Source organism: Danio rerio, chromosome 6, assembly GCF_049306965.1.
Source record: "Danio rerio strain Tuebingen ecotype United States chromosome 6, GRCz12tu, whole genome shotgun sequence".
Classification (NCBI taxonomy): domain Eukaryota; kingdom Metazoa; phylum Chordata; class Actinopteri; order Cypriniformes; family Danionidae; genus Danio; species Danio rerio.
Window position 1 is genome coordinate 30,055,001 of NC_133181.1, and position 24,417 is coordinate 30,079,417.

At 34.5% G+C, this 24,417-nt stretch overlaps 1 protein-coding gene across 2 annotated transcripts in view; it reads left to right on the forward strand.

Annotated features, from left to right (window-relative positions):
• Positions 1-24,417, forward strand: part of ryk (receptor like tyrosine kinase) — a 96,671-nt gene that overhangs the window by 47,877 nt on the left and 24,377 nt on the right. Inside the window, exons 2-9 of one of the 2 annotated variants that reach the window (XM_005165931.6) lie at positions 3,418-3,539; positions 4,020-4,119; positions 6,184-6,312; positions 7,002-7,067; positions 7,173-7,314; positions 10,957-11,057; positions 15,912-15,995; positions 19,655-19,780. In XM_005165931.6, coding sequence (XP_005165988.1) covers positions 3,418-3,539; positions 4,020-4,119; positions 6,184-6,312; positions 7,002-7,067; positions 7,173-7,314; positions 10,957-11,057; positions 15,912-15,995; positions 19,655-19,780 — 870 coding nt within the window. 2 annotated transcript variants of the gene reach the window in all.

The following is a 24,417-nucleotide window of genomic DNA, read 5'->3' on the forward strand; positions in this document are numbered from 1 at the left end:
TGATTGTATGCACAATTCCCAATTTACAATGGACAACTCATCATTTTACATTATAACTTTGGAAAAAAAGCTTTTCAGTAAAACCACTTTTGTTTTTATTATTTAGCAAAGACACATTTTTATTGAAATAAACGACAGTAAAGACTTGTGTTTCAGAGGATTTGTTTGAAGTAAATGCTGGTGTTTTGAGTTTTATTGATTTATTTATTGTCCAAAAATTAAATAAATAAAAATAAAATAAACTGATTAACTTGCATTTGGAAATCTTTTGAATAGAAAAACTGATATTTTGAAAATCTGTACAGCATTTTTATTATCAGAAAATTCCAGCTTTGGTAAACAGAACACTTGCTTCAATAACGAACACTGTATTGATCCCAAACTTTTGTGTAGTAGTCAGTTGATTTAATTTAGTTTTTAAGGGCATACAGCTATCACGAAAAAATCATAGCTATATTGTAGCAAGGGTTTGTGTACTCCCATCCCCCTGATGATTGAGCAGGTCCCCTGACAGACTGATAGGCTCCAGTCAGCCACAGCGGGGCCTTTCAGTGGTGATAAGGTTTGCCTCGAGGCATAACAGGAGATTCCAGCTGTCAATCAGCTTCACACATCTCCATGTCTCATTCATGTGGGGAATCAACCTTCACTTTAGTGCTCGGTCTCATGTTAATCATCTTTGCCTTTCTCCACTTGTTACTGAAGGCTGGATGCAGTACAACTAGGTTCACAGGTGTGCCGTGCTGTTTGAAAGAAGTTGTTTTTTTCAGGTTGAATCTCTCCCAGGAATGTAGCCGGGAAGGAAACACTGTTTAGATTACAGTGTTGTTAAAAAAGCAGAGGCTAGGCAGGGGTGAGCAGAGATGTTTTGCTTTGACGATAAAAAGGGGTGAAACACTTAAATATAAACATACTACACTTTTACTGTTTGGTGGAGGTGTTGTCTGTGGATATTGTTCTCAATTATAAAGGATGAAAGCCATTCCTAATGGACAGGATAGAGAGAGAGAGAGAGAGAGAGAGGAATGAACTGTGGTCAAAATTTGGGCGGCAGTCAGGGTAGTTTCACAGGTCCCATCAACAGCTTAATGGGAAGCATTCTTGTGAATCTCAGTTTGAAATCTTGAGCTTATTAGAACTTATATCCTCCTGATCGGAAATAGCAATCATATTTCATGTTGCTCTCCATGATATAATAGATACAGACCTCACTGTTTCCTGTCAGGAAGAGGAATATGTCAGACAGTGGTTGGTCACCACATTGAAAGAATGTATTTTATGTATTGTTGCCATGGTTACTTTCTTCGCGCACCATATACTTCCAGGCGCTGTAGAATACATTAAGCCAAAATGAGCACATAAGGTGTTTTTATGGCGAAATACAGAGTTCATATGAGAATCTAGAAGTATGAAATTATATTTTACTCTTCTTGAGGGAGAGTGGTTCAATGAATTTGAAAAGATGTTTAACCCTCCTGTTGACTTACAGTTCAAAAATAACTATTTTAGCAGCCAAAACAAAACATAAATTTCATCTTGAAGCTTGGTGACTTTTTTTCTTTTTTTATTATTTAAATTTTGTATTTTCTTCATTAATTTAGGAGTACCATCAGTTTACACATTTTTACATTCTTTAAATGCCCACTTTCCCCTCCCCTCCCCAACTGCGGCAGTTACAGTTAATTAGATGTTGCTATCCTAAATTCAGTAAATACAAATAAATAATATAAACTCAATAAATAAAACACACATACAGAAAATAATAAGTCAAATTGTACAGTCAAATTGTAAAAAAAAAAAGCAATACAATAATAATAATACATACATTAATCAAATAATATAATAAAATTTTTACTGCGCGTCTCACTACAGTGAACTTATTCATCCTCTGTTAATGCCAAATAGTTTTCCCATCTTCTCTGACAACCATCCATTTTATCAAGTAATCTATGTTTATTTTTTCATATGCTGCTACTTGGCATGGAATGATAACAGTTTTCAAGGTATACTGCAGTTACCGGCAAATATTCTGCTATACCATTCCTATGGTATATGTAAGGTTTTTTTTCCCCTTTGTTTTACGTTTTTTAGAACAACAGTATCTCCAACAGAAAAGATATCCAAAGTTGCTGATTAAAATTTAAAAAAAAATAATAATAATAAAATGTTTTTGAAACAAATAAAGACAGCAGAAGTCAAAGATGTATTTAAATTATTTAGCCTGACGTTTACTTTTGCAAAATATTTTAAAAGTTTCTCAAAATAATAGTTTTTTACATTTAAAAGGAACAGATTTTAGAGCAGTATTCACAATACAGTGTAACCGTGATTTTTATTTATTTTTTTTTAAATCTAAGTTTATCATATTGTCAGAATCTTATACCGGCCCATGCCTATAGCTGCCACCTTCCTCAATTCCGTAACTTATTCTTGAAATGATGGTGGGCCTGCTGAACGTCATCCCCTCATAATGATTTGTCTTCCCATCATAAAACTTATTAGAATCCACTCAGACATTTTCACACCAGACCAAAACACAAACAGGTCTCCCAGTACATATACTTTAGGACAAAACGAAAAGCAGCACCCAGAAACATCCTGAATGTACAATAATACTGCACTTTAACCCAGAGTTTCTGTATTTCAAAACAGGACATGCATGCATTAAGTCTCGTTTCGCTCTCACATCTCCAGTTCTTCAACCCAAGCCTGAAAAGCCTACTCAGACAAAAACTATTCAACATTTTTAATTGTATTAAACATACTCCTAAATTTCTTAACATTACTTTACAGTTTTGGCAAATTTTCTTCTAATGTTCATCGCTACATGACGTTTTCTAAAATTATTCCAATGTTAAGACTTTTTTCCGTTTTCTATTCCCTTTGTACATGCTATTGCAGGGAGAATGCCCTGCCCATTACTGACATTCTCTCCGTCATTAGCATAGAAAATTGGTCTTGAATCTGCGACTATGATGACACACAGGCATTTGTAGCTCCGCCCTCTTTTAATAAAAGGGCTGGGAGAAAAATCTCATTTGGATTTAAAGTGCAGTCACAAAAATGGCATTATTTGGATCAAAGCATGGAGCCATTTTAAAGAGTTCTAAAGCATTATTTGTGTGGTATTTTGAGCTTAAACTTAACATACACACTCTAGGAACACCAGAGACAGAAAAATGTGTGGTGCCCCCAATTAAACATTGATGAAACACTGCACACTAATTTTTTAGGTTGTTTCTTTATGCAAAAATATACTTTAGGTGCTTGATTTTAGAGGTTTATTAAAGGTGGGTCATTTTAGACCCAAAGGTAAAACGGTCTATAAGGATTTCTAATACAACAGGGGGGTTATTCCATTTTTTTACAGAACTGATTAGCTTTATCATGTTTTCTTTTTTCTTCTTCTCCCTGTAGGTCTTGATGCTGAGTTGTACTATGTGAGGGATGATGTGGTCAATCACTATGCCCTGTCCTTCGTCCTACCAGTGCCCAGTGACACTAACAGTCTGCATTTCACATGGCATTCCAGCAGCAAGGTTGGCATTGTTCATGTATACTACCATTCAAATGTTTTGGCTTAATAAATGATAAAAAATATATACATTGATTCAACAATGATTCTTTAAATCAAATCAAAATATCAAAAAGGACTAAATCATTTTACACAAATTTGGAGACACAAGTTGTCAATAGCTAAAACTCAGCTAAAGTATTAAAAATAGTTTCAGTGTTGAAGTTACTGTTTTAATAGTATTTTTGCACAATTACTGCACAATTACAATGACTGTTTTATTCTGAGCAGGACTTTTATGCTGGCTCTATGCAATTACGCAGGCCCTATTGTCAATCCCCAAAGGTGTAATATTTGACTATAGTATTGTATTTCTGTCATGCATGCAAGCTTTGAGAACATAAGGGACTTGCTTTGTGTTTTATCACATTTTTTTAATCACACATGCTGTAAATGATCTTCACAGTTATCATAATTGTTTTTTGCTCTCTTTTCATCTGCACAGGTGGATTACCGGTTGGGGTTTCACGTGGAAAACACTTCAGCCATGGATCAACCTCAAAGCAACATCTCTGTGCAGGGGGAAGTTCCACGCACTCGTTCAGGTGTGAGATTTTGTTTTTCTAGTTTTACTCCCTGTTGCGTTTTGAGTATAATATGTGGTGTAAGTAACAACAATCATCTAGATTTTCAAGAACAAAAAGTGTCTCAACTTTTAAATACTTTAAGATCTTATCTTAAAAAATACTTGCTACTTTTTGTAAAATTATTCTTAATTGTTTTGTATTTATATATGAATGTGCTATGTTATACCTTAAAGGATTAGTTTACCCCTAAAATCCACATGTTTTTCCAATCCCTGACACCTTAATTCATCTTCAGAACATAAATTAAATGGAAACTATTACGCAAAAATCACTTTCAACAGAGTAGTTTGGCAACAGTGTGTGAATATAACCAGTTTCTAATGGTAAAAGTGTATTCATTTTATAATCACACTTCATAAAAACAAGTTTCTGCAGAAACACTTTGATTGACATTTCTCTTTGTACATGTCACCAGAGGGGGAAAGCCTCACCCATTAGTGATGATCTCTCCCTCATTAACATAGGATATTGCTAACAAACAGGCATTTTCATCTCTGACTTTTAAAAAGAGGGCTAGGAGTACCTCATTTGAATTTTAAAGCGTCAGTGACTAAAATGGCACAATTAAGATCAAAGCCTAAAAGTAGCTGATTCAAAGAGTTAAAAAGCATTATTTGTGGCTATTTAGAGATGAAACTTGACAAGGAAATTCTAGGGACTATTTTACAACTTGTAAAAAGAGGCATAATAGGTCCCCTTTATAATATTTCAGATTTAGCTCTTTGAACTCCTTTATAGATGATGACAGTACAGAGATGGAACCAATAACATTGTGAAAATAGCTCATGTGTCTGCAGTGGTTCAACTGTAATAACACAAATTTAAAAAAGCAATTTTGTGCACAAAAAAAAACTGTAAAAATGACTGTTTTCTGATGTGTTCTGCCTCAGAATAGGGTGTGCATTTACTACATTTATGACAATTGAGACCCAAGTTTTGGTCATGCCAACTGCTGCAAAATTCTGTTGGTGCTTATAAAACATGAATATCAGAGAGAGGAATCTCTAGTCTATGTCTCTCGCCTAAGTGCTCTTGTAATTGCTTTGTACTTGATAAAATGCAGTAGCAAAGATAAAAATCTCAATGCCACGTGGAAAGCATGCAAATACTGTTTATGCTAACCACTGTTAAGGGTTTTCATAAAGTCTATCTGCTTCTCTATCTTTGGTGGTCTAAAAAATGCATTTACATACATGGGTTCTTGATGTGACATTGCATTATCATTGTCAAACATGACAAAAATGAATAATAATTAGTAAGTCATCATTTTAAATTCCAGTAGGAGATTAACCATTTCTGTTTCCAATTTCTTCAATGTCTTTTGACATCTTGTTGTCTAAACTGCTGTTATTAACTTTTTTTGTAGTCAAAATCAAAATAAATAATGATACACCAGGCCTAATTTTTCAAGTGGATATTTTTGTAATTGACTATTTTTTTTCATCTGTATATTTTTGGACTCGCTATAAAATAAAAATTTGTGACACCCCTATTTATTGACAATGTCTGAAAAGACTTGGAGAAAAAAAATCATAATTTTATATCAAATAAATAGGACTATACAAAGATGAGAAAGATAAATTGTATATTATTAAGTTGTTGTTTTCAAAGTTGTATGTTAAATTGTATATTATCATTATACTTAAATTTTATATTATTTAAGTAGTTTTTCTTAATTTGTACAAGTCACACCATTGGACAGTTCTGTAAAAAGTCAAAGAGAACTGAAAGAATTGATAAAGTTAATGGCCACTTATATTTTGTCAAACATTAGACTGTTTGTCAACTACCCATAAAAAAATCGTACACCGTTTTCATGCAGAACATACAGGTTATAAAACTTTTTGTGCAAGTTAGTAGGAGCTGACATAACGAATGTGCCAGCACAAACGACGAGCAGGCTTTAGTCATTTAAAAAGTTCAAAACGAGGCCCTTGGTTTATTGTTTACAGCTTTCATACTGAATATAATCAAGTTAAGACATTCGGTAAATATACTTACTGTATTTCTCTATCCTTGTAGTGTTTCGAGTGGACCTTTTCTGCTCTGGCAAGGCTGATGGAGAGGCTGTGCTAACAGTGCAGCTCAACCTCTCTACAGCAGCCAACTTTACAGTGCTCAACTTCAAACGCAGGAAAATGTGTTACAGAAGTAAGTACTTTTCATTCACGTTTTACCTTATTAACTCCCCAAATTAGTCTTTGTTTCTTTAGACCTCAGTAAGTGTTTTATGTATTTTATTTTTCCTCCTAATAGAAAGCTGTGAGTTTGTGTATTTGACAGATTGAAGTCTCTGATAATGTGAAACTTGACACGCAGAGATGATGATAATAACTCGTCATATGCTTCCCAGAGGAAATAGCCAGTGAATTTATTCTCTGCTTATTTGAAGCACATGAGCCAAATTAGCTGGTGGAGAAGAAAAAGAGTTTGTGTATGCCCCAATTTCCTCCCTCTTGTGGAATAACTGGGTCATGTGTATGTGGTGCTCAAGAAGATATTATGTGTCTTACACTTTGTTTGAAAGGAGCAAGATTTTACTGTTTTACTGGCAACGATTTACAAACCAAACATAAACGAAACCACAATCAACCAGTTCTTGCGTTCAGATGAATCTCACGAGGCCCATCAAGATGATGTCATATGTCACCCCTAAATCAACAGGGCAAAAACATTATTTTACTTAAAGGAAAATGCTCTCATTATTATAATAATTCCTTGGGGAAGAAAATGTGATGTTAGACTTGCATACATTGTGACAAGTCATATCATTTTTAATCCCTGTGTAAAAGGAGTCTAATACGTCACTTTATTTGCTGATCCTTGTGTTTACTTTGCAGGAATAGAGCAGCCAGAGCCCCCCAAAACTCTGCCATTCCCAAACACAACCATACAGAGAATAGATGGTGAGAGTTTGGGATCCATCTTTTAGCTATTTTGAATAATGTTCCTCTCAGTGTAGAATTTCTTTCATTCTGCCCTTGTAAACCTTCTCACGATTTGTCTCATAGCGAGCAGTCCGAACGCTCCGACCACATCCACACGAGTTTTCTACATCAGTGTGTGTGTTTGCTGCATCGTCATCTTCCTGGTAGCCATCATCCTCGCTGTGTTGCACCTCCACAGCATGAAGAGGGTGGAAATGGATGACAGGTGTGTGTCTGTGTGTGTGTGTGTTCAGTACACTAAAACTGTCTGCTTGTTAGTAACTTAGTGCAGATTTGTTTTTATAAAGTTTCTGCTCTTTTGCTCTTATGGTTTCAATATTTTTTCAACATTTGTTCAGATTAGGGCTGCACAAAGTTGGAAGAATCTGAAATTGCAGTATTTATCTTTTTCTGCGATTTATAGATTGCATTATGAATACAATTTCACCAGATGACTATCTCTATTTGGAAAGAATTTATCATTTTAGATTGTGTGCATCTGCAAAAAACACTCTAAATAAATAAATAAATAAATATAAATAAATAAATATAAATAAATTCCAAAAATAAAAAATACAAGTGAAATAAAAATGTTTTCTTGATATCTGAGGAGTCTTACAGTATTCATGTATACAGTCATTAAATAATCAAATGTAAAATAATACTGCATTTTCTTTGTTTTTTAGGTTGTTTTCAATCACGTGGTTCTAGTGATATACGAAATTCATATGGAGGGCAGGAAGTAAAAAAACTAATTAGGAGACGTAGAGGAAAGTCCTCATTTTTGCGATTTTTATGAAAAAAAATACTACAGTAAATACTATAGTGTACTACACTGTAAAACCCTAAAAGTTAAGATTACTTAAATCATTTGAGGAAACAGATTGCAACAAACTATTTAAGTTAAAAAATGAATCCTAATGACTTCTGTGAACTTAATCCATTTGAGTAAGCTAAGCAATTTGAGCACAGTAAAACCCAATAAATGAAGGGAACTCAAACCAACTGAGTTCTGTAAAACCCAATAAGTTAGTTAAAAAAAAACTAATCTAAATGAGTATTGTGAACTTACTCCATTTATGTTGAAGTAATGAGATATTTAATTAACTCATTACCTTCAACACTAAGTTCAAAACTTTTTTCAAATTAGTAGAATTAGCTTCCAGTAGTTTTTTGAGTTAACCACACTCATTTCATTTGGTAAAGTTGGCTGTTGGGTTTTACGGTGTAGATAACCACTTGAATTAAACTGTAGTAGTAATTATATTGTTGCTGTGTTACAACACTACTATGGTTATAAACAAATTATTTAATAGGCTTTTGTGTCTATAATTATACACCATCACAATACACCAGAGTTTATACTAACGTTACAGTATTTGTAACAGGTTGTAATTATACTATGCCAGCAGCATTCATTAAAAAAGAGTTGTACACATTATACACTTTACTATGACGGTCTAAAACATTTTTATTATAAATAACTATAGTTTTTCTTCCATGTGGATATCTTCCAGACATGAGAAAATAACAGATGAAAGCACACAAAAGTGTGGACGCATAGTCTACATTTATTTTTGTAAGGGGGAAAAGTGCTCCACAATAATAACCGTCTAGTGTTGCATTTCTTCTGTGTTTGGTCAATCCACTTTCAATCAACAAAAATTCACCGCTGCTGCGCATTTAGACGCATCATTATGGTTGTTGATTCCACCAAAACTCCAGTAAAGACATGGATCAATGCAAAACAAGACAGATGTTTCATAGCGATTACATGGCAGGGAATGAAATTTATTTGAAATTTATTGTAAGTGTGGTATATGTTTCTATATTTTTATATAACACGTTATTTATACACATAGCTAGGCTTGTAGATAATCTTTATTGGTGCTGTCAAATGAATTATCACGTTCAAAAAAAGCGTATACACATGGATGTATTAAATAAATTTTAATTACATGCCGCCTTTCCTTCTGTTTTTTTAGTCAGTTTCTTGAACTTTCCGCCCTTCATGAGCAAAAACATTTGGAAGTCTATAAAAGCTGTTCATCGTTTCTTTTTTTTGGCTGATTCAAACAATTAAAAACAATATAAAACAGAAACATTTTGTTGTTCTGATAACGATTCCTATGTAGAAGAAGCACTTTTTGCCCTCCATCTGAATTTTGCGCATCATCAGTAGCCTTATGTAAAAACAACCTATAAATAATTCAATAAAATGAATAGTTAAAGTTACAAATGGTACAATTTCTTAGGCCTGTGTGCTTTTTAAATTCTTATACAGTCGAAGGCTTAAAAAAACCCATCACGATTAACTATAACCTAGGCAACACTGCAACCCTAATTCAACCCTAATTTTTTTGCATTCAGTAAAAAAGAGTTTGTCTGAAAAGATGAGGGGAAAAATCTAATTTCATACCAGAGCACTGAGTACTTTAATTGTGTTTTCTGAAATTGAATTAGGCCTCTATACAAAGGTTTTCCTTTTTAAGGATTATATAAGGGTGGCAGATTAGATTTTATCTGCTTTTTTGAGGCACAAAGCACCATTTATCTTTTATAATTGATCAACTCTAGAACCAGTATAATTTCCACTAGCATATTGAGTCATAGCCCAAATAAAAGTAGACCAAAAGAAATCAGTAATATTTATCATTTGTCAAAATAATAATGATGATGAGTCATGATTAGGTTCAATGAGTTTCAGGACGCAGGTTAAGTCTGCATCATTTGACCATTTCTCCAGGGCCTCAGTGTTTAACCTTTATAGTTGAAGTCCAATGGCTTTAATTAAGACAATTACACAGCACTTAGTTTTAAATTCTCTTTAGTGCTAAAGAGTTCAGGCCAAGTTAAGTCTAACACCTTCTGAGAAAATAGATTCATCTGATTATAAAAGAGCCAGTGAAGCTATTTCAAACTAAAAGGCAGTTTTTTTCCACAGACAAAATCTAGATTACTGTAAGTGGAAAATACATTTGAAGTCAGAATTGACCCCCCCCCCCCCCCTCCCCCCAAATAGCACATAGTAGTTTTAATGACTAATTTCTAATAACTGATTTCTTTTATCTTTGCCATGGTGATAGTACAAAATGTATTGCATATTTTTTCAGCTGAACGTGCAATTTAAAGGATTAAATAGGTTAATTAGGTTAAACAGGCAAGTTAGGGTAATTAGGCAAGTCATTGTATAACAGTGGTTTGTTCTGTATCAAAAAAAAAATAAAATAGATATATTTATTTCTAATATTATTGAACTTTATAATGGTTTCAAAAATATATCAGCTTTTATTCTAACCAAAATGATACAAATAAGACTTTTTTTTATAAAAATAAAGAAAAAATAGGAAAAATATAGGAAATGTCCTTGCTCTATTAAACACTATTGGCAAATATTTGAAAAAGAAAACAAAATCAGAGGAGGGCTAATAATTCTGACTTGAGCTTAGGGCTGGGCCCATAAATGCTAATATATCAAATCGCTATAAAACTTATGTGATTAACAATGATAAGCTCTGGACTTCTTTAACTCTATATTAATCTAAGAGCCAATCACACAGCAGATGTATGCAACAATGGAAAGCTAGAAGTGTTTTGATAATAGAGATGTACTGAATTATCGAACAAAAATGTTATGCCATTTAATAGACCCTCTCAATTTTGTGGCTTCAGTTATTGTTGCCAAACTCTTTATAAATCTGGAAGCATTAACAACTTGTATCAAAATATATATCAATATCGTTTAATTTGGAAAATAATTATAAATCGAGATTGCCATATCATCTAGCTGTATATGCTAAAATACCTGTCAGTAGGTGCATTTTAATTCTGCAAGTAATATACTTTTTTTCCCCTATTTTTCTTTTAGCGTCAGTGACAGTGGAAGCTCTCAAGGTCTGTCTCAGCCTTCCACCCAGACCACCCAGTACCTGAGAGCAGACACCCCCAACAATGCTACACCTGTCACAAGTAAGCTAAAGACCACACCATGCCACTTAGATTAGCAACTCTCTCAAACATCTCAACCATCTGTCGTAACCATCTGCATTCCTTTTCCATGTTTTAAAATGCCAGAAAACCCATCTCTGTCAACTATTGCCTCGCTGCCCCAGATAATGCTCCAAGAGCAAATAAATAGCACCAGAATGCTTCGCTTCCTATGGCCAAGGATGCTAAATTGTTCTAAATTTCGCACCTCTGGCTGCATTTTGTCTTGTCCTGTTTACACTAAATGTGCATTCCATTATAAATAAGAAAATTGGAAGCGAATGATCAAATTAGCTTAACTGGAATCAGAAGGTTGGAATAAACAGGCGTTCTCCAAACATCTCCCACTCCATACTTTTGACCTTAAGTTTAGACTCAAAGTTGACTGATACTAGTATACATGCAATCAATGTTTTCACATCCCATCACAATAGCTCAAAAGTCATGTAGTACTTTACTCAGAGATGGCAAAAGTACACACATCCTTTACTCAAGTAGACGTACAGATACTCATGTTTAAATCGACTCTCGTAAAAGTTGAAGTACTGACTCCACTTTAGTACTCAAGTAAAAGTAAAGACGTATAGCCTGAAATAAGTACTAAAGTAAAAAGTATTAATTTCTACAACTTCTTTTAGTTTCATGGGTGTAACTCCACACATCATGTATACATACATACAAAATAACTTGCATTTCTAATATTTTTGTAAAAACTTCACCAATTTTTCATTTTCCTAAGCAACTAAGCAACTCTACAATATTGTCCAACAACACTGTTTAAAAAGGTGCCCTGTCTATCATTACCCAGACACAAACTTTATGACTGTTAAGAACAACAGCTGGCATTCGTATATTCTAAAACGTAATCATTCTGCCTATACTTTATTTATAACTAATAAATGTCTACATTGTCCAAAAATTTTTTTTCCTTTGATAAAATTTAAAAAATAACTGAATGTATTTGACTACAAATATTTTTTTGCAATATGCTAAAGCTGCTGTATTGTCTTCAAACAGCACAATCTAGCAGCTCATAATATTTCACTTTTCATTTGTTTTTTGTTTTGTTTATTTTCAGATTTATGTATGTTGAATTTAACATAGTCATCGATTAATTACATTTTTATTTATAAAATTACCTAGTAAAAATACTATTGATGTTCTAAAATATTTATCTATCAATCTGTCTAACAAATTTAAATAAGACTACAGTGTAAATATAATATACATGTTAAACCTATAAAACTAAATTCTGTACTCGGAAATATTAAATCGTTAGAAACAAAGTAAATAAACCTCATTATTTGTGATCTGATCGATCAAAATGCATCTTATTACCTGGTATAAACAGGACAATAGTCGTGTAAACATCAGACATGGATGTCTCATCCATGTTAAGGCTGATTTATACTTCTGCATCAAACGCCGGTGTATGCTATGGCGTTGACGCATAGCCCTTCGCCGTGGCTGTCAGCGTCGCTGACGTGCACCTCTCTAATTTTAACTACACGTCGCGTAGCGCAAGCTCTGTGATTGGTCGGCTTGGTAGCGCTGACGAGTCTGGGCGGGATTGAGAGCCGCGCGAATGGTGCGAGCCTGATGGAGCGATTGTTTACAAGTGTGTAGTTCCATGAAGGAGCTCCTGATGGAAAGTTTTGTTTTGTGTTTACCTCATGGTTAAAGTTGTTGCACGTCCGCCGGTTCCTGCCTCAAAATGAGCGAGTTTGAGCCACTTGTACATCCAGGAAGTATTCAGGAAAAGCAGTACAGCAGCGAAGAAACTCGACACAGAGGAACATTTACACCTCACTGCCAACTAGCGTTCCGGAAGTGTTAATGCAGACCAACAGAGACAGCGCGCAGAAGTATAAATGCACAGCTACGGCCGTTGCTTGCGCCGTGGGTTATGCCGGTCACTTGACGCAGAAGTATAAACCAGGCTTTACCGTTCCTTTGGTAAGCTTAAATAAACAAGCCTATGGTGCACAATCAGAGGTCGAAAAAAAGCGCACACTGCAGCACATATAAGCGCAATGAAAGATAGTTTGACAATCAAAAAGGCGTTCAATTTGCGCAATGACAAGAGATAAAATAGCTCGTGCCACCAAACACAAAAATGAGCCCGATTTAAAAGTGTAAGGTGTAGAAAGTATACATATTTGTGAAAAAAAGTATGTACTTTTACTTTGTGTAAAAGTAAAAAGTTGTCAGAAAAATAAATAGTGGAGTAAAGTACTGATACCAGAAAAATCTACTTAAGTACATTAACAAAGTGTTTTCCATCTCTGATTTTACTCAATAATTTGCTTTCAATTCATAGTGCCTTCTTAGAGGCATTTCTTTACACTTGGGTAGTTGTCTTTTCTTCCACCTTTAGAGGCAGGCCAGCTTTGGATAGTCACCTCCACCCTCTTTTCCTAAATAGGTCCACATCAACAGGATGTTTCCACACTTAAAACAGTCACTATTTTCTTAGTGGGCGAGTTTCTACTTTCCCTCAAATCACCAGATTGAGATAAAATTAGAGTTCTTTTAGGCAGAGCTGAAACGCGGGTTGATAACCTCCCTGAAACTTCCCATTAGTGGACTTTTGCCAGGAGATCCCATGAGTTTAAATACACACTGGCTCCAGTTTTTAAAGAAATCACAATAGGAGCATTATTAAATTAGATGTAGAAATGTCAAACCAAGTTTTGTTTGCAAAATGGTTCTAGAACTTCTTAATTCATGTAGGTCTCAAACATAATTTCTCTAAGCTATTCATGCATTAGTCTTTCACCAACTGGTGTCACTCCCTGAATCCAAAGTTGAATACTTTCCTAATCTGCAGTGTATGAAAAGTATTTACAGCAAGGCTGGATCTAGGCATGGCTGTTTTTCTGTATTTATTAGCTGAAAGCAGGGTGCGCTATTCATTGATGGCAGCTTCATGCTGTTAAGACTGTACATTTGTGTGCTATCAGGGTTAGAATTAATATTAGTTATTATATTATTTATAATGTGTTTTCATAAATGTATATGTAGGGCTGAGCCAGTAACTGAAGGTGATTTTTTGTGCATTTTGTCAGTAACGCAGTTTCTTGTTCAAAATTGTGTTTGGAATCTATTTAATCAGATGATAATCAAATCATGATCATGATCTGTGATGACAGCAGTTTGTATAGTTTATCAGTGAGCTATGGTTTTATGTATAAATGCTGCACATGAAAATACCACATATAATAGCATGTTTTTATTCCATACTTCATAATTTCAGTTAGGTGTTTAAGATAACACCAGCAGTGAGATGACTCTGCAGATGTGTGATGATTAGTCATGCTGAATCAAAATGATTGAGTCTTTATAATGCAACCCTATGGATGTTTGGAATTTCTGCCAGAGAGCATCATCTAGCCTTTAGAGGAGATTTAATGCTAATGACACCACCATGCTTCCCTAAAAAAGATTTTCATGACAATCGCAGCTTTTGCTCAATCACTTTTTAAAATTGATTCAAATATACAGTGCTGTGCAAAAGTATTAGTATTTTCACCAAACAGAGATGTCGCCAAAGTTCTTCAGGATTTAGTTTGTCTCACTTTGTTCTGTTTTATCATGTCATTCCAAACAGACTGGATGATGAGCAGATGTGATTCTTGTGCAGACAATAATCTCACTGTATAATTACAATCTTTGAAAAAAATTATTGTTTGGAAATGTAAATATTTCAAACTAATATGCTACAGACAATTACAGAAAGACCTGACTTTAAATCTTTTATTTTTTATTTTGGTGAAAATACTAGTGGCCAAAGACTTTTGCAAAGTACTGTATATAATTCAAATACTGTCTATTCAAATATATTATTGAACCCATTTTTTTTATTTATTTATTTATTATAGACAACACATAGCACAAGTTTAAAATAAACAGAAATGTTTTAAAAAAATTGTCTGTGAGATAGTCAAATGTGCTGTTTACAATTGGTATTAATGTTTGTGTTAACCCAGTCACAAATGGATGACGCTAAATACAGGTGTAAACATTTACACTACTTACACTTTTTACATTACACTTGTGTATTTTGTACCTCGTCCAGACAATACAATTGCATAATGTAAATGCTGTTAGTCAAATGTGTTCAAAAGGTTAAAAAGGACAAAGTATTTTTCCCTTCTGAACTAACACATGGTCATTGTGGAAAAATTGCTCCAGAAAGATTCATAAATTGAACAGTTGGAAGGAAGAAGTTGTTGTTAGTAAAAGACAGGAAATGGTGACAGTTAATTTAGATGCCATAACAACTCCAGCAGTATAAGGCATCTGAAATATTTTCACATGATACACATATTTGTATAAAAACAAAAAGAAGAAAGTGTTGTAAATGCAGTACATGATCTATTTTAGCATATTTAGCGTGCAAACAATTTTTAGTATATAAACCATGCAGTTACATTACCTTCATTCATGTTCTGTTAAGTTAGCCCGTCTTTTATCAACACAACAAATAATATTTACTTTTTTAGTGCTTTATGTAGAAATGTGGCTTTACAGGAATAACTATAAAACCACAACATAAAAAAAAAAAAAAAAAAAAAAACAATCTGAATGATTGTGAATACTTAATGGTGGAGAAATCAGCCTGAGTGAAATAATGTGGCGTATTCATTGTGTGTAGCACCCCCTAGTGCTCTACATGCTTGGTGCACCATTTCATGTTTTCTTGCCTCGCTCTTGTGTGGAATAGTTCAGGCATCATCTACCTGCTATGAATATCCATCCTTCATGTACCTTTCTCCATCTTTCTTCCCCCTTCCTCACTCTGCCATCCCTCCACCCCCTTCCTTCCACTATCAGATGCTCAAACTGGCTCTGCACCCATGCTCCAGCTTGCAGGCGCCTCCTTCCCTCACCCCGGTGCCCCCTCGCACGAAACCAAAAGTAAGTTGGCTGCCGTGTGGCTGATAGAGAAAGCAACAGACTTCATCATGTTCACTAACCTTCAGCTTTTAATCTGGTTTCTTCTCCATCACCATCCTGTTGTTATTACTGGTCTTCACTGAGCTTTTGTATATTGTATATATATAAATTTGTTAGGGGTAAAATAATTCATTCTTTATGTCTTTTATGGTTCTGACAGTAGAATTATTTTTTTTATAAATGTATGGTTTATTTAAAGGTGCAGTAATGTAAGTTTTTGACTCTTCTAAAGCAAAAAAATAGCATAACATGTTTGCAGATATTGAAGAAACATGCCAAGTGAACAATCTTGTTTATCTGAAACACAATGCTATAGTCAGATATTCTGCTTTAAACATATGTTCTGTGCCAGACTGTCTGTCTTTTTTTTTTCTTTTAACCCACTCAATGCCAGTTTAGCCAATTATTTTCCACACCATGGGTTGCCTTGGTGAAAAACTGCTTATTTCATTCAATCAGTCAGAAAGGCTCTCAAAGCATGCGTCCGTGACTGAAATCTGATCTCGGTGGACAGTAGCAGACTATGAAATGTGACAGATTCAGTTGCAAATGAGGTTATTAATAAATGTATTAATATATTAAAAATGAATATCAAATTATTAATATATAAATGATATAATTATTATGAACATTAGGTGAGCATGTTACACATTGTAACCACGTGTCCCAACACAACGGTTCGTGACGAGATGCACAGTGATGAGCAATTTGGCTGTTTGCACCAGACAAAACAGGACAGAAATTTAATTAAAGCTATTCAGAAGCACAGAATATGCACTCACTCATGAAATGCAAAGGTTTATAATCTAATTAATAAATATTAATCCTCTTTAACATTATTAAATGTACATGTTGAACCACCATGCGTTTAGCTCTAAAGTTAAATTTCAAAGTACATTTTATTTTCAAGATCTGAGGTTAACTATCTACTGCTGCTTTCAGTGTTTTGGCAAAAAATGTCATGTAAAATGGCATTCAGACTCGCATTGTTAGCATTAAACACTGAATAAAGCACATGAGGTGTACCTGAGTTAATCATTGTCATAGTTTTCTGTTGTTCACCTGTGAGAAATAGAAGCCTTTTGTAATATATCAATTTAGGATTTTGGTTAGGTTAAACTCCTTTTAATATGAAAAATATTCCTTCTATTGGGTGTTGTTGCTTTTATTTAAAATACAGTTTAAATCACGCGCTCCTGTTCTCAATCTGGTAACCTACGTTTGTTTTGATCTAGGAGTGCAATACCACGTTCAACCACTGGGTGTCAAATTTACACGCTGCACCTTTAACTGAAAACATGTTTATTTTAGATACTCTTACTGTAGAAACAGAATGTTTAGGCAGGACGTTCTTTTAATTCTTCACATTGAGTGACACTGAACAAAGACTAAATATAATTAGTATTTTTTTGTATTGTCTTAATTCCTAGGTTTTTTCAAACTCTGTTTTTGAGCAATTTATCATTTTCACTTTTTTCCCTGTTACTTTGGTTTTTATACAATAAACTTTGTAGTTGTATTTAAATTTTACGATGACACAAAGGATGATCATATTTTGATGTCATGAAACTGTCACTGTTCAGCCGAACATTCTCACTCCTAACTCATTATACTTTGAGTTGTCAGACTTTTTGAAATTTGAGTAGTTTTGGACGGTTTGCACTTTTTGACAGATTAACTTGCACTGCATATCCACTAAACATATCGACTAGATCAGGGGCGCCCAAACTATTTCATACAAAGGGCCAAAATCCAAATATTATTGAGAGCTGTGGGCTGAAGGTAAATATACCAAAACTTTAATTTAAGGTACATATGCCCGATATGCAATGCCCGATCTCATCATATACCAAACCTAATTTCTTTCATAATATTTTCAAATAAATAGAAAACATTACTTTAAATTGTATTAACTAATGCAGTATAAATTTTAATAACTCATTGCAATATAAACAATCACATTTATAACACTGTGACATGCTGAATGCACTAGTCAAGCAGAATCTGCCTTTGACTCGATTTGCTCACGAAAGTTTCTGTATTATTGGGTGACAGTATGTACATTTAAACAAAATCTGATTAATTTAATTTAAGCTATTTAATTCAATCATTAATTTTCAGTTAGCTTTTAACAATACAATAACAAATAAAGGGTTACATTTAAATTAAAATGTACAATCTCAAAACATCCCTATTATTCTCCCACTCTTCTCAGATAGGATGGCGGACCAAATCAAAGAATACCATGGGCAAACTTTGGCCCGCGGGCCCTAGTTTGGCCATCACTTCACTAGATAAACCTCTAGGTTTGTTAAGCCTTAACTGGCTATATGTACATTGTCCCTCACTTATGGTAATGAATTCCTTTTTAAATAAATGTAAAAATCAAAAAATGTTAATCTAATGTCACATGATTGTTCAGAGTCAAAATTAGCATTCTATTTTGTTAATCTGTTTCACAAGAAACATTACTTCTCATTTCATAATAATAATAAAAATAATAATAATAATTATTATTATTATTAAAACAGTTGTACTTTGTGAAAATCATCACATAATTATTTTAGTTTGCAGTCTTAAGGGTCTGTTTAGACTTGCATCAGATATTAGCAACCTTACATTAGATATCCTTAATACAGGGTATCCGCAGGGTCTTAAAATGTCTTAAATCTCATAATTAGTATTGTAGACTAATGTGATGGACAGCTATGTTTTGAATATATTTGAAAATTAATTACAAAAAAAATCTAACAATTTTTATTGAATTAGTAAATGTATTAATTTTTAATAATTTTTGATTGGACAAGTGAAAATCTTTTACAACTGGGATATTTGACAAAGAAATCCTTAGCATTTAGCCTTTAGTAAGTCTAAAATTGTATTCATAATAGTTTTAAAAGTGTCATGAATTTAAGTTGGTGAAACTTGCAGAAACGCTGTTAATAACCACATGGGGGCAGCATCATACATGTGTAGTACGAGTGTAGCAATTTAGTCCAAATGAATACAAGAACACTGGCTATTTGTGCTGATGTGAGTATATTTGCATTTTGTTCTGTATTCATAATCAGCTGTATTACTATAATCACTAATATCATGTTTACCATAAGGCACAGTTAGGTATTGATTATAAATATTATTCTGAAACATAAACACATGCATGAGGATAAAAGTTTTACAATGTAATTGTTTTAAGTTACACAAAGTAAAAAAAAAAAAAAATTATGTTCTTGTGTTTGTGCTCACAATACATTCTGTGCTTGTGTATTTTAACCTACATTGCAGCTGAATTAGAGAAGGAAACACTCCAGTTCTCTAAACATCTAATACAATTGACTATGTATAACTGTGTGATTAAATCAGTTACACACCAAAACATGTTGTGCAAGAGTGACACTGCAGTGTTTGCCTTTGGCAAAGCTGCGGTTTTACTCCATTGATGAAGTGTCTAGATACTTCCAGTTGTTTAAATAACACTGCAAACCTCTGTCATTCCCTGAATCGACATTGTTTAGATTTGTCTGTCATTACACAGATTTTTAATTAGTTCTATTGTGCATTTCCAACACTTAATTTAATGAGGCGTGTTTCTGTGTGTGTGTGTTTGTGTGTGATTTCAGGTTATCCATCTCTGCGGATAGAGAAGAATGATTTGAGAAGTGTAACACTCCTTGAGGCCAAAGCAAAGGTTAAAGACATTGCCATTTCCAGAGAGAGAGTCACACTTCGAGACGTCTTACATGAAGGTACTAAATCCCTTAATATATTCTGACTTACAGACGCACATCGAAACCACAAGACAACGGTGTGCTTTTGAAAGACTTCTCAGTGCCGTTGACCCTTTTCTTTCTGATAGTAGTTCTTTTGAACACCTTGTTCAGCTGAAATTGCATCATTGCAGACAAACGCGTCATTTGCCCACTCAGTCTGAGGTTAGACACACTTCCCTCTGCAAAATAATGTAGTTGGATCACACAAGAGCTGTGCTCCAGCGGGAAATCTGCACTCAAACACTAAATTGGAGTCTAAACAGAAAAGCTCTGTGCCGGGCCTTGTGCCAGAAGCACTCCAGGCTTGCACAGAAGATGTTGACACGAATGTCATTAGTCACGTGAGCTTTTAAACATACACAAAACTGTGTGTCAAGAACTTGCCTTATTTGACTTGAGAAAGTTCTTGCAAAATTTCCTCTAAAGTGTATTTCTTCCGTCAGTGAGATGTTTAATAGCGTACGTGTGGCCACAAAGCTTAATGAAGCTGATTCATTATTTATAGGGGGTTATTGTGCTTTGTTTTAAGTGCTGCTGGGCAATAAAACTGAGTCAATGTGACTGATCAAACCAATTTTATTGGACATTTGGGGGAAATGTCAGATTAATCCTTTTGGAAGGGCCATTTGCTTTGTGTTTTTATGACCAGCCCAGTGCTTTTTAATTGATTTTGTTTTCAAACACAAGTTTCAAAGTTCTTTAACTGATTAAATATTTGCTGCAATTCATTTGTGGTAATACCAAAGCCATAAATATGAATTTTTTGTGAAAGTAGTGCAAGTGGGCAGCTTCCTTTATCCAACATTTGTCATCATTTACTTTTGTTTTCTCAAGCTAAATGTTCTTCATTTTTTTTTTACTCTAAAAAATTAGGTGAACTGATCTTGTCAGTTATACACATGCATGCACACACACACACACACACACACACACACACACACACACACACTAAATATATGTAGTTTACACATATGATGTGTGTGCTTGAGAGTAAGTGAGTGAGTGAATGAGTGAGTGAGTGTGCATATGTTTGGCTGACAAGTTCAACTATAATCAAAGAACTCTGATTACATAGTAAAGATCTTCGAGCATCAGGCCCAAAATGCAGCCTTATCACCAAGCTATCAAATATATATTTTTTATTATTTATGTAATTGCTTCCACAATAAATATTCTTTAGCAATGTTAAGGGGCGATAACACCGAACGCGCATTAATGTTCCAAAAACGCGAGGCACACCACACTGCAGATTTTGTTGAAAAAAGGGAAGGGCAGTTCGCTTTTTAAGTCACTTGACAACGACTGAATCAGCTTGGGTATTGTGTAAGAGTGTTGCTGTTGATATTAATATAGTTTCAACATTTAATCATATTGTGATATTCACGATTTGTAAAGTCATATAGCTCCAGATAACTCAAAACAGAAACCACATCTCTCTCCTTCATTTTCAAAAGTCTCTGTTGTCGTCTTGACAACACAAACACTGCAGGCACCTCTACGGAAAGGCCGCTTCTGCTTTCATTTGATTGGAGAATGAAATAGACGCAAGGGATGTAACGCTTATTCTGCCCAGAGTTGACTTCTTTTCAACTGTGAAAAGGATGCTTAAGCAGCGCACAAAACATTCAAAGTCGTTAGTAAACCATTCAAAAAGGTGCCTCTCAATTCATAAAGCTCGTTCGGTGTGATTGGCCCCCAAAATCATTCAAAAAAGCGCCTCTTAATGCAAAAAGTGCATTCGGTGTGATCGGCCTCTAAATGTTTCGTATAAAAAATATATATTGCGTTGAAAATAGTGTATACAACTAGAGTTTGTTTTATTTTAACACATTAAATTATGTTTCTAAGAAATAATTACATTTAGATTTTTTTTTTGTGGCAAGAAAAAAAAAATTCCATTGCCCCAACTGCGCCATTAGAAATAATCAGTAGTGTTTAGCCCTGAATAAGTCTAAAATTTCATTCATAATGGTCTTAAAAGAGTCCAAAAAAGGACCCTTAAATCCTGAGTCTTAAATTTGACTTGATGAAACCTGCAGAAACCCTGAAAATAGACACTTCTTCTTTTTATTGCATTACTGCAACACTTTTAATTGAAGTACTAATTAATAAATATATAGTAAATTTAAAGAGAAAAATATTTATGGTTTATAATATTGTAAAAAATTAGGACAAAAGTGTGTGTGTGTGTGTGTTAAAAAAAACTGATTTATTTGAATAAAGGTGAAGAAAATATTATTTATTTAAAAATATAAATTTTTAGAGTAGCACAACACAGCACCATTTACTTTACTTTTTTAAATTTGACTGAAATCGTTTAATATACTTTTATCACAACGTTGATTTGTTTACATGCAAGGTAATCAGGGGTTAAAGCTGGTTTCCACGTCAACAAGTTGGCTTGAGATAATGTGGCATGTTATAACACGCATGGTGGCAAGAGAGAGGAAAAAGCATCAGATAAGAGAGAGAGAGAGAGAGAAATAGGCAATGTAGATCTGGGGCCTCATGTATCAACGCTGCGTACGCACAAAAACTTTGCGTACGCCAGGTTTCACGCTCAGAATCGCTCACGTTTGGATTTACTAACAAAGAACTGAACGTGGGAATGTGCGCAACTTCACGGCAGCTTTCTGGCAGGCGTACGCACATTTTTTGTGCGTGTCTGTTTTATTTCCATTGGCGACTCCTAGAGGCAGTTGTGTTAAATTGCTCTCTACAAAGTGTCTGAGCCTTGCAATGGCAGTTGTATGAGGCGGGTTCAGCAGGTATATAAGGTTTCCATACCATACAGTTGACCAGCTAAACATTAAAGCACAATTTGCAGCGGTCGCCTGTTTTCCCAATGTAATCTGAGCGATCTACCGCACGCACATTGCTGTAAAGACACTATCTGAAGATGAATTTGCATGCGTGAATCAGTAACATTTCCATTCAATATTATTATATCTGTAAAATGTTGCTGCACCCTGAACAGTCTCAGTGGCGCGCTCGTAAGACACAAGTGAACATGTTTTGACACGTTCGAGCATGAACTCAGCTCGAATCCAGCGTCTGATGAACTCTTTCTTCTTTTTTCCCCCCGCTACATATCAGATTTTGCCTACTATTTATCACGAGAAAGACTAGTAGGAATCATTAATAAGTTTGTGCATCATATTTTATTTGCACATTTATTGAATGGAAATGTTTCTGATTCACGCATGCAAATTCATCTTCAGATAGTGTCTTTATAGCAATGTGCGTGCAGTAGATCGCTCAGATTACATTGGGAAAACAGGCGACCGCTGCAAATTGTGCTTTAATGTTTAGCTGGTCAACTGTATGGTATGGAAATCTTACATACCTATCTGAAGATGAATTTGCATGCGTGAATCAGAAACATTTCCATTCAATAAATGTGCAAATAAAATATGATGCTTATTGATATGAACTTATTAATGATTCCTACTTGTCTTTCTCGTGATAAATAGTTGACAAAATCTGATATGTAGCGGGGGAAAAAACAAGAAAGAGTTCATCAGACGCTGGATTCGAGCCAAGTTCATGCTCGAACGTATCAATTCCTGAACACATGGGTCTTACGAGTAGCGCCACTGTGACTGTTAATCATCCTGCAACATTTTACAGATATAAACCACAATATTTCTTTTTTCAATGCACTCAGTGCGATGTTCAGACCCAACTGTGTTAACCGCATCAGCTAAACTCTCCCGCTCTATTTATTTCTTTTATTGTTAATTCCGGAGAACAAACTTGCAAATAACACCGCTTTTCTCCGGTCTACCTCTGAAAGCACCTCCAATTCACATTCTGTTCAAAGTTTCTCTTTTTGCTTGCTTTTGCCATTGCTTTTTCGTTGGGTTTTTCCATTAGCATAGTCATTAGCATATTCATACGGGGGAGGAGGCAGGGAGGGGTTTTGTGCTCGTGCATGTTGCGCTCAGTTTCACGTTCATTCAGATGTACAAAAGAATATGCGTGAGATTCGGCGTAGGCAGTGTTTCATACATCTGAAATTTTTTCTGCGTACGCACATTTACAGCTTTGTGCGTACGCAATGTTTTAGTAAGACTTCCACGCAAGTCTTCGTACATGAGGCCCCTGGCCCCTCGCCCCAGTAACACTACCCAAAGTCAACCTACTCTGAGCTTCACTGCTCTGCAAGATGCACTGATCCGTCACATTTCTAGAGGTGTCATCTGAGCCTATGGGAACTGCAGCTTTGTCTGAGACGCTGTAGAACAGCAGTGGAAATGCAAAAGACTGTCCTGTGCCTGCTGGTAAATCCATGTCGTGTTTGTTCTCTGAGGTCATCCTGGAAAGCTGTCTACACCTTCTGTTTGTCACATTTTACGATTTGAAGCACTATTTCCTAAAGACATATATAACCTAGAACTAGACAGCACACGATACTAGATACAGCACACGATACTGGCTTGATAGAAATTTTATTTCTGTATTTACAAAAATCTTACCTTTAAAAAAAATGGTTATTGCCAAGGAGAATCTAGATATGTAGAAGTAAAATAAATAAATAAATAAATAAATAAATGAACAATACATTTTTATTTAACAAAAAATAAATACTAGTAAACAATAAAAAACCTTGA